General features: G+C 36.3%; 1 protein-coding gene across 3 annotated transcripts; it reads right to left on the bottom strand.

Annotated features, from left to right (window-relative positions):
• Window positions 1–543: 543 nt before the first annotated feature.
• LOC121997194 (protein SPA1-RELATED 4-like) lies at window positions 544–10847 on the bottom strand. Of its 3 annotated transcripts, XM_042551476.1 has the most exons (7): window positions 10073–10847; window positions 9825–9982; window positions 4772–5744; window positions 4552–4698; window positions 4107–4418; window positions 3105–3164; window positions 544–912 (listed from the first exon to the last, which is right to left on the bottom strand). In XM_042551476.1, the coding sequence occupies exons 1-7, from the start codon at window positions 10787–10789 to the stop codon at window positions 724–726; spliced, it is 2556 nt and encodes an 851-aa protein (XP_042407410.1). In that variant the 5' UTR covers window positions 10790–10847; the 3' UTR covers window positions 544–723. The 3 variants fall into 3 exon arrangements, with proteins under 3 accessions (XP_042407410.1, XP_042407411.1, XP_042407413.1); XM_042551477.1 differs by lacking the exons at window positions 544–912; window positions 3105–3164 and having other exon boundaries at window positions 4153–4418; window positions 4529–4698; XM_042551479.1 differs by lacking the exons at window positions 544–912; window positions 3105–3164 and having other exon boundaries at window positions 4281–4418; window positions 4508–4698.
• Between the last annotated feature and the right edge of the window lie 766 nt (window positions 10848–11613).

The raw sequence follows: 11613 nt of genomic DNA, 5'->3' as shown, positions 1-11613 counted from the left end.
GCACACCACGTCGGCACTATGGGGGCACCCGAGGACCCATCCAGGTGCCCGGATCGGGCTATAAAAGGAGAGTTCGACCAACCTTGAGCACGTCAATTCAAAGACGTTTCTCTCTTACGCACTGCTTAGAAAACGATTCTACAATGCTCGAACGTTGTTCCGACGATGACTACGCTCAAGATCTTTTATTTTAAATTGTCGATATCTTTTATTTTTCAATTACATGTACTTAAATTCGAATTACTTTTGTAACGACTCGATTGATTAGTGATTATCTAACGAAAATACTCTCAAGTGCGAATCTTAAAATAAGAATCGTCATAGGTATTCAAATCAAATAAAACCAACATGTGTAAAGACTGGATGAACTAGGGAGGGTCGCCACCTCCGAGATTAGTAGAGATTATCAAACAAATGTTGTCAGAAGAAGACAAATTGGTCAGATAAATGTACTTGAGATTAAAAAAGATATAAAACATTTAACATTCTCCGCTCAAATACAAACTTGATTTCTTCTACCCAAAAAGAGTAACACTTGAATTCTTTAAAGAAAAAAAAACTGTGTAATTGAGCTATATACCTCGAACAATGATGTACATGAATCATTTCCCTCTTAGTCCGTCCTTTCTTTTCTTTCTTAATTTACAATATTCTAATTTTCTCTTAATCTATATCTAGTTACTACTACATGTAAATTTCCGCACAAGGGAAATTATGTCGTGATTAAACCATCTCCAAGAGCTTAATGTTGCCGGTGGAACTTGCTGCGAGCAACGTGGAGGTCTCACCCTGCCAGCATACAGAAGATATGAACTGCGATGTGTCATCCATCTCCTTGCCAGATATTGGATCGGTAACGCCAAATTTGTATGACAAAACAGGCATTGGGAAAGATTTGTAGTAGATGAAAACCTGATACAAAACAAGAAAATGCATATGAATGTTGCTAGGAAATTAGTAAGCATCATTAACCAATCAGCTTGGCATTACTATTTATTAGTTCTCTGGTCATTATTTAGAATTTATAGAATCAGTTTGGTTGTGAAGGAACATCGTGTTGTATCAAGCAAGTTAAATCTAATCCAGCCAACTGATGGATTATTTACTCGACTAGAAAAGGTTTGCATAATTTTTACAACGTAAAATAATTATTTTTGTATAAATGAACCTACACGTGTCCAAATTCAAACATGAAGCATGAATGAGTTTGTAAAAATCCATGGAAGCTTGCTGGTTGTCTCTACCAGCATGCTGGATGTGGCAAATTTGTATTTTTTTTTGCCGGGTTCATGAGGGGGCAGATCCTCTGGTCCATTAAAAAAGTAGACTAGGGGATGAATCACTTATAATTGCGGTCAGATCGTAGCCGCAATCCAGCCGCAATTGATTACGATCCCTCCTTGGTTCACCGTCCCCGCATGTTATAATTTGGGTCAGGACGGATGGCCAGAGGTCGCTGGCAGTGGGCAAGTGGCTAGGCAGCCTGGCGCCGAGCGGGGATCGGTCATCTGCCCTGACTCAAACTATAACCTGAGAGGACGGTGAACTCAGGAGGGACCGTAATTGTAAGTGGTCCATCTCCTAATCTACTTTTTTGTGGATAGGAGATCTGGGCTCAGCCCATGAAGATGAAATGATCATTTCACCTTAATGGACATTCACGGCATAAAATGAAAGTTCAAGGGCATGAATAGGCTATTGGTTCCTTTATAAGCATATTTGTGGTCTCACAATTACATTTCACCTGAGAGGACGGTGAACTCAGGGAGGGACCGTAATTGTAAATGGTCCATCTCCTAATCTACTTTTTTGTGGATAGGAGATCTGGGCTCAGCCCATGAAGATGAAATGATCATTTCACCTTAATGGACATTCACGGCATAAAATGAAAGTTCAAGGGCATGAATAGGCTATTGGTTCCTTTATAAGCATATTTGTGGTCTCACAATTACATTTGAACTTGTGGATGTTCATTAAGGTGAAATAATAGTCCTACATAACTCAAAATGCAAGTGTTAGTGAAGGTCCATTAAAGTAAAATAGTCATTTCAACTTCATATATTTCACCTTGATAAATTTATACTGATCCAAATGCTAGTTGTTATGTATGACTTTCTGGGGGTCCTGCAAGAGTATGTGGGTGCTCTCATACTTGCATTTTGAGAGTATGGACGCATCAATGTGAAATGACTATTTCACTTTAGTGTGTTATTCCATAAGTCAAAATGGAAATATGCATATTCTAAGAACCCATTCATACCCTCAAACATACATTTTGAGCATTATAAGTCCACTAATGTGAAATAGTCATTTCACCTTAATGGATATCCACATGTCAAAATACAAAAGTCAGAGTATCAATGCGCTGTCGAGATTTCAGGAGCCTATTCATGCCCTTAAATTTTCATTTTGAGAAAGATAGGTTTATTAAGGTGAAATAATCAATTTACCTTAATGGATCTCCATAGATCAAAATTCAAATTTAAACCCACTCCTATGACTTCTACGAACCTGTGCCCTCATATCTGAATTTGGATATCGATAGATTCATTTAGGTGAAAACAATAGTCTATTAGTCAATTGGACTATCCGTAAGACTAAGTTTGCTTGGTGGTCAATTTCCAACTTCTAGTGCGTGATTTAGAAAATTTTCCTTGTTTAATTGTACCTTGAAAGAAATACACAGTATTATGTTTTCTATTAAAAGTATACACTCATGAGGGCATGTTTTCTATTAATTGTACCTTGTAAATTAATATATATACAAAGTCTATAATCTAATCTCAAGGACAATAACTTGGAGCAACTTAAAACCCCACTTAGTTTTGTATCTTCTTGATTATTGTGTCCTAAACATATCAATATTTACAAATTGAATAATACTCTTTTCACATTCATGTTTGTAATCAGTCAAGCGAAATTAACAAATCTTATACCTAATGTGTTTTAATATTCACATTACTTGATGATTTCACTGAAACGTATTGGATATGCAAAGTAGCTATTTCCTAACACGGGTTACATACCAAACAAGATATTTGTGTCATAGATGAAAAACAATAAACATGCTCGAGCTCAGGCTTGAACATAAGAATTATACATACCTCATTTGTCTCAGAACCTGTAGCAATATATCCATCTGAGGTAGAAAGACCAACGAAATTCTGGAGAAAGCAAATTGAACAACTTAATATCAGGGACTATAGAAGGTAAGAAGAATAGGTATGTACTCAAGTTAAACTGAAAAGAACATTCGGAAGTCTATATTTTAGCCAAACTTTTAGAAATTATCCAGAAAATAAACACAAAGTCAAGGATTCTAATCTGCAAGGAATTCTTCTGTTAATTAATGGATATCATTACTACTATTTAATCTTTGAAATGCTAATTGTCCAACCGGAATTTGCCCATAAGAAGCAGTAATTGATTTTCAAATTAACTATTATATTCTAATAGTTATGTTTTGATTTATTAGAGTTATAAATACGGGAACCTATAAGAATTTATGGTTGAAAGTTTTTAATAGAGGAAGCAAACAATCATTGACGGAAGATCAAAAACAACTGTAGGGAACTATATCTATCAATGACAAAACACCATCTTTTAGCACAGCACAAATTTGAGATATTTGCATGGTCTTTGTTATACAAACTGAATTTTCACACTATCTTTTATATTAAATACGGGTTTTACTAATTTATCGTATAATATTATGTTTTCATGGCACTATCAGCTTCAACACAACAAAAAAACGATGGCTAAAATTAAACATGAAATAACAACAGAGATGAATAAACTCTGCTGAATCACAAAAAAAAATCCACGAATCTGATTGTGAGATGGCAAAAAATTCTTACATCATTGTGTAACAATCTTTGTCATCTTTTATAGAAATGAAAGATTCTTTGAATTAGTATTTCAGGAACTTCAACAAGACAATGATGCATGAAATCCATCTTTCAGTTTCAAAAAGTTCCCAGAAAATGTGATTATTGCAAAGGGCCACAACTACGCTAGTAGGACATCCAAAATAAGATGAATAAGGATAAAATTCCTACCTAACAAGTCCCTGGCACAAGATTTAAATATTGTAATAGATGTTTTACCTTAATGTTTGCATGGCCAGTGAAAGTTTGAAGAGGACTTTCTATTATTCCTGATGCACTTGCAGGTAAGTTCCATAGCTTTATTGAGTTATCAGTAGATGCAGATACTAGACTCAATGAATCCAGGTACTTGACATAGCTCACAGTTTTCATATGGTTAACCAGAGTACAACGAGGTATTCTTAAATTACGGAGATCGTAACAGTAGATCTTGTGATCTGCTGAACCAATTGCAAGTGAATAAGCAGAATCAGGTTGAAATTGCACAGAGCACACATTTGCCTTAGTTCTGATAGTACAAACACTCCCAGCCTGAAAGACAAATCATTTGAAGGATGTTATTTATTGTGTTTAAAAGCAAAGCTGTTATAATATTTGCCAGAGTGATTACAGCAGTATACACAGTTCAAAAGCAGACATACACCAAGTGCAAAAATAGAATTGCCTGATTGATATTCCATATCTTCACAGCGCCATCATCACTACCGCTAGCCAATTTCGTCGGATCTGTGAGAGAAAAGTCAACAGACCATACTCGTTTCTCATGCTCTCTCATTACTGCAAAAACTTGGTTTCTTGTTGCATCCCATGCCTAACAGTTGATATCTTTATTCAGAAAATTTTAAAAAGAGAATTGTTAGATTAACAATCAAAAGAAATGGTACCTGTACAACACCCTCAAAGTCACTCAAGGCTATATGGCTCTTGATATAGCTGTTCCAACAGATACAGCTTATCTTTGAGGCATTAATAATTTCTGCTACAGGATAATGAATATCACGATCTCCATTCAGAATAGTGTTGCATTCAAAAATCTTAATTTTCTTATTTACACCAGCAGTAGCAAAAAATTCTTTATCCCGATCAAAACCCATTGAACATACTAAATTCCTTGGATTCAGTAGATCACCTTGTTTAAGATCAGCCCTCACTTTCAACCTACTAAATGCTAGATATTTGCACATGCCTTTAAGAAAAGGATTAATCCATTCATTTCTACCAACATTTTCTACATCATAGTCCCAATCATCAACTGAACTTCCATGGGGGGGCCTAAAACTTGACCCTTTGCCACTACTGATAATGTGAATGAATTTGTTTCCTGGTTGACTTTCTTGTTTCACTGTCCTGCATCTCGTGGAAACATAGACAGCCTCCAACTTTTCACAGTTTTTCATCAATCGGGAGCTCTTTGATAATGGATTTTCCTGAATCTGCTGAACCTTTTTAGGTCTTGGATCTTTAGCACCAACATTATAGTGCTTCTCTTGGATGGAATTCTGAAGGTCAGGTCTCAAGCGTTTTCTAGCATCCGAGTTGAATGAATATTCATCTTTTACAGAATCCAATAAAGGTTCATCTAATTTTTCTTTTGATGATCGATCACCCTTGTCCAGTTTTGAACATGATTTCTTACTGAGAATTGATTTTTGGTGTGTGACTTCTTCTATGTCAGCAGTAAGAAAACGGATGGTATTATGCAACTGATCAACAATTTCCTTCTTTTTTAACTGCAAATGTAAAAGAAACTCCAGCAATAATTCTTGGTCTTCTGTCTCTTCTTTCAACTTAATTGCTGCATCACGCTCCTCCAAACTATCCTTTGGTTGATTGAGGAACTCACTTTCCAATACTCCACTGTACTATACACCATCAACTCATTCAGTTATTAACAATGCCAATATTAATTAATAAAAAAAAAATAGAATGAACTAACTCAAGCACAAAAGCCAATTGCTTTTCATGTAAATGTAGAATGAAGACAAAATCAAATTCAACAAGTTAGGACTACTGAAGAAATCTGGTTTCAATATGCTGTTCACATCCAACCTAATCTTTCAAATACTAGTAAACAGTTTTCTATTATTATATTATCATTCTGGGTATTTAAAAAACAGATCTCCAATAGTGCAGTGCCCAAAACCTATCTTAGCCGCTTAGAAATTAGAAACGCCAATTGTTCATCTCTTAGGCTATGTTTATTTGGCTGGAAAATCAGTAGAAAGGAGAGAAAAGATCACAAAAATTACATATGAGCTCCATCATTTATGTTTTTTGTGTCACTTTCCCTCCTCCCCTTCATATCTTCCATTCAAGAAAACTGCCTTTAGGTTGTAATGTTGTACAATGCATTGTACTGTGTGGTATCTTTTGGTGGACCTCAAATATTGAAAATGGATAAATGTTATAAATAGAAGATGATAAAAATTGCAACTCAAACCCACTTTGATGAAATTAATTAAACAGAAACAATTTATGGATAAAAATAATATGTTAGTTGAAATCAAGATCAATGACAAATTAATTTTTTTAAAAAAAATATTTGTAAAAAAATTATGAGCTAACAATTGTTAGAAACACCGACCTTAAAATGGACTATATTTTCCAATTTTGACAATCTAGACTAGATAATTATCTAGTATGATATGTAATACATCTAAAAATTAAAATATCAGAGTAAACTATAAAAAAGCAAATAGTGATTTTGAGTCAACCTAAATTTTGATTCATGAAGGATCCTAAGTGCTTTTATAACCCTTTTTTAAATATTACATCTATAAAATTTTAAAAAGAAAAGTGGTTTGGTCAAATGCAATTCTTAATATGTGAAATTAACCCAATTCATGAGTGAGGAGGGGAACAAAATTCTTGTATTTCCTTGATTGAATTTGGAATAGTCAGCATTTTTCACAATGATATTTTAATATACTCCAATGTTTAATTTATCATTTATACCATTGTTATAAGAACATACTGTACTCATATAAGACCAACTCTACCACTATCCCTAGCTAAGTTGTAGTGCAAGAGAACTCCAACTACACTAGACAAAACTTAGCAATGGGGGTACAAATGTGTCTCGTTTCTCTATGCAGCGTAAAATTTCCATGATCAGAGCATTGCTCTCTATTGAGAATTATAATAAATGTCAATAAATTACAGACTAGCATTGGAAAGTGGATAATTATTTTAAAATAAGAATACATTAGAAACAATTCTCAGCATAAAACAATCACAATTTCATATAGGAAAAAGGGTATTTTTCATTAACATCCACAAGAGAACTAAACAAATAGAAGTGGTAAGCATCAGGATAAAGGAAGATCAAAAGCTCAGCTAAACATTAGGATTGCATATGCTTGGATGAAGAAAGATTGTTGGAATTTATTTCTCCATATGTGAGCTTACACGTTAAATTCATAACATATAGATTTGCCACTAAGACTTAAGCCCAATACAATGATCTGATTAATGTATTTATCATGGGCTAAATTAATTGATATGGACCTTCTGTATGGATGCTTGTTGTTCGGTTTGTGTTATCTCTAATGGGTTGATAATATAAATGGACCTAAAGTATATAAAGAGATGGAATCCCCAAAGGGTAGGGTGTCGAGATTTCTTCTGATCCCATCGGAAAGAAGAAAATGACTGTCATCTTCTTGTTCCCTTTGGAAGATCAACTTTGCACAAGGTTTCTTGTCGTTGATCGTTATACAACAACAGTTCGATGGCAATGACTATGAATTCAGATTAGATTTGCAACCATTCTCCGTTAAATTGTCGTACATCGATGATATATGTGATCCATTTTCAAATTGTTCCGAGACTTTGAGCAATTCATGCATAAAGAACAATTTGTGAATTCCACCATTTGATATAAGAGTTGTAGGTTTTCATTGATAATTATAGCATTAGAACTAAATTAAGGAATCAAAAATAGAAGTCTATTACAGTTTATGTTAATTTCCATGAGATTTTTGTGTTAGATTCCGTTTTTTGGATTAAAAGCGCTTGTGATTCCAAGAAGAACAACATCAAATTTTTTGTAACCATCGTTTATTTTTTCCATAACCGATTGATTCGATCTTCCATAAAACAAACAACAATGTTTACAATCAACTGGCAAATTCGACTGATGTGCACAGTTAAGGCACAGTAGGTTTGCTAGTCAACTAACACACTCGACTGTTGTGCGCTGATTGTGCCCAGTAAGTTGAGCAATCAATTGGCTCAATTGATTGGCTGACTCGAGCACAGTAAGTCAAATAGTCAACTATTGTTCAAGATGCAATCAACTATTAATTATACCTCGATTGCTAGACAAGGATGGTCAACTTCAGAAGTTTGGTTTATTTTCTGTGTTCTATTCATTTACACAAATGTTGCTGAATTGAACTAATATAATCACCAAAGTGTTGGCATTTACTTGCTTAAATATACGCATATTTAGTTTGTAACATGAGTTTTATTCTTTTTATTCGATAGCACACTTTATATCTACCAACATTAACAACATCCCCGTACTTAACGGTACTAATTTCATGAAATTGAAAGAACACATAATAATTGTGTTAGGATGCATGGATTGAGACAATGCGTTCAAGCAGGATCGTCCCACACCTTTGACTAGTGAAAGTACTAAAGTACCGTTGATCAAAATGGTACAGTTGAGAAATGAGACTAATTCAACCTTATGAGTCCAATGATCATAAAGTTGTCCGTTCTGAAATCCATCAAGGGCTTAATTCTTGAGGGGAAGGATGACAAGTCTTTCCTCAAAGAGATAGCAGAACAATTCACTGCAAATGAAAAGCTCAAGACAACTACTATTCTTACAAAGCTTGTCTCGATGTGGTATGTAAGAAAGGGTAACATACAAGAGTACATCATAGAGATGTCTGTCATGGATCGTATGGGGTTCTTCTTTTGAATGAAGTACCCATTTAGTGGGAGCTTTTATTTATTATTTTATGCTTATTTTGTTTCAACAAAGAAATCATGATTTACTATAGTTGTTTAGTATATGGTGCTTGTAATTATGATTTTGAACCCTTTTGGGTCATAAAAGGACCAGTTGAAAATAGGTGCATATCATATTTCATATAATTTTCATACTATACGCTCATATCATATTTATGTCATTAGTAGCATTGGTATTGTAATTATTGATTGGCCTTGTTACAGATATGATAACGATGACTATTTGAATCATATACTAATGAGATTAATTGATCAGATTGTTCTAATGGGTATTTCTAGCATCTAGTGGCATTGTTGAGCTCAACTAAAGATATTTGACGGTTTGTTATGTGTAGAATCACATGTAACCCAAGTGGAAAATTGTTGGAATTTATTTCTCCATATATGAGCTTACATGTTAAATTCATAACATATGGATTTGTCATTAAGACTTAAACCCAATACATGATCTAATTAATATATTAATCATGGGCTAAATTAATTGATATGAACCTTGTGTGTAGAGGCATGTTACCCGGTTTGTCTTATATCTTATCTCTGATGGGCTGATAACATAAATGGCCTAAAGTATATAAAGGGTTGGGACCCCTAAAGGGTAAGGTGTCGAGACTTCTTGTCATTCCATACGATAGAAGAAAATGGCTGGTGTCTCCTTGTTTCATTTGGAAGATCAACCTGCCATAAGATTTGTGTCTTTGATCTTCATACTGTTGAACAACAATAACAGTTCGATAATAATGACTCTGAATTCAGGTTAGATTTCGCAGTCATTCTCCGTTAAATTGTTGTACATCAATGATATATGCGATCTGATTTTGCATTGTTCCGAGACTTTGAGAAATTCATGCATAAAGAACAATTCGTGTAATTCCATCAATATCAATAATGAAACAGATTAAAGAATGAAATAAAACAGTAGTTGCAGCAGAGGTTCCAAAAGATCTAGAAACTCACCTCATCTTAGGCCGGGTATCCTGGTGAGGATGCAACAGCCAAAGGCAGCAGGAGGCTTCCTTGGGCCATTTGAGCAGAAGCTGTGGCGGCAGAACACGGTGTCTCAAGTTGGCCATCGATATAAACTTCTCCTCTAGCGACTCGAACGAGTAGAACAGCTAGACAAGAAAATCCCATCTCAATTAGCTGCCCAACCAAAAACCAAATCAAGAAAAAGGCACGAAGAAAGAGTTGAAAGATCTTCAAACCTCGAAAAGAAGGACACCTAATCGGTAAACATCCGATGCAAATGTAGCTGGCTTCCCAGCATCTTCCTCCGGGCTCGTGTACCACGCGGCCTCCATCTGCAGCACTTTCTTCATCGGGAACGCCGCCTTCTCGTCCTCGACCCCGCCACTCGGCTCCTCGGAGGCCACCATCCGGGAGGAACCACCGCCAAGCCTTGAGCGGCCCGACGTCAAATCGTCGTCCTCTGAGGATTCGGAACAGGAGGCGGACTCGATGAAGGAAACGCGATCCAGGGAAGACATGACGAAGCAGGAGGGACGTACGCCGCCGACAACCACGCCCTGGGCGTGGGCAGAGTTGACGGCGTCGACGATCTGCCGGAAGATGTGGAGGCACTGGAGCAGATCCACTGGCCGGCTGGGCTGGTCCACCCATTGCCGCAGGCTGACTTCATCCTCCGCCGTCGCAGCCGGTTCATCCTCGTCCTCGACCTCGCCGCGGGGACCAGCCGCATCCTCCAAACCACGCATTACTTTACTCCTTTCTCTCCTCCTCCTCCTCCTCCTCCTCCTCCTCCTCCTCCGTTTTTTACTTGGTCCTTGTCGTTCCAAGAATGAAGCAAACGGAGGGGGATAAGGGTCTGCTGCCGCTGCTCCAACCTGAGAACTGAACCACATATTCCCAGCTTTAATTGCGCTTTCTTTTCTCCTTCTCCTCCTCCGCCATGGCCCATCCATCGAGCACCTCAGCCTCACAAATTTTGAATCGCCCTTATTTAATTTTTATGGCGACTCTTAGACCGACGCGGCCCGCAGCACGGGTCGATGAGATATATAGGGGGAGAGAGAGGTGACGTATAACAAAGGTTTAAGTGTACGGGGCTCGAGTTAAACACGTATTACGCTCAGTGGGGCCCAGCTATCTCTGGGGAGGGTAACGAGATGGGTGGCGGAGAAAGGTTGGGTTTTCCGAGGACAGAGCTGAGCTGATCTGAGTCGTACGTGAAATATTAAGACTCATCGGTTAGGAGGGGGGACCACGTTTTAATAAAAAAAAAGAAAGGGGAATCTTTTAATCATAAACCCAAAGCAGAAGTGGAGCTAAGCGGCCTGATTGCTAACGCCATAACTGAATACATAGGTACGACAAAATTGATAACTACAAGGAATACTGGCGGGCGAATTGGCCTCATTTTTTTTCCTGACTTATGATTTTTAAGAAAATATATATAGTTATTGAAAATTACGAAAATATAGTCGACTAATTTAATCATGAGACAACCGAAAGAATAATTTAGTTGATTGAAATCTGAATGAAGCATGGTAGAGTTTTGATTGAAACTTTGACATTTAAAATTATTTAACTGTGTAGGTAGGGTTTAATTTAAGATAATCTCATTCATGTTTTGATATAGGATGAAGATGGAAGTTAAGTTAATGAAATCACCTAATTTAAATATATTATTAAACATTGAAAATAGAGAGGTTGTTGGTATAATCATCCTTAAGTTAAAGTTGACTAAACTCGGATTGATTCGAACTTGAGTTTCAATTTTTGATAA

Source organism: Zingiber officinale, chromosome 6A (assembly GCF_018446385.1).
Source record: "Zingiber officinale cultivar Zhangliang chromosome 6A, Zo_v1.1, whole genome shotgun sequence".
NCBI classification, from domain to species: Eukaryota; Viridiplantae; Streptophyta; class Magnoliopsida; order Zingiberales; family Zingiberaceae; genus Zingiber; species Zingiber officinale.
This window is presented reverse-complemented; position numbering and strand designations above follow the sequence as displayed.

Bases quoted from the DNA above. Each gene is read 5' to 3' on its own strand.
- LOC121997194 (XM_042551476.1), bottom strand. From the start codon at position 10,789: ATGGATGGGCCATGGCGGAGGAGGAGAAGGAGAAAAGAAAGCGCAATT. The intron at 9,983-10,072 runs GTTTGAAGATCT...TTTCTTGTCTAG, and splicing joins TAGGTGTCCTTCTTTTCGAG to CTGTTCTACTCGTTCGAGTC. The intron at 913-3,104 runs GTATGTATAATT...GTTTTGTATCAG, and splicing joins CAGGTTCTGAGACAAATGAG to GTTTTCATCTACTACAAATC.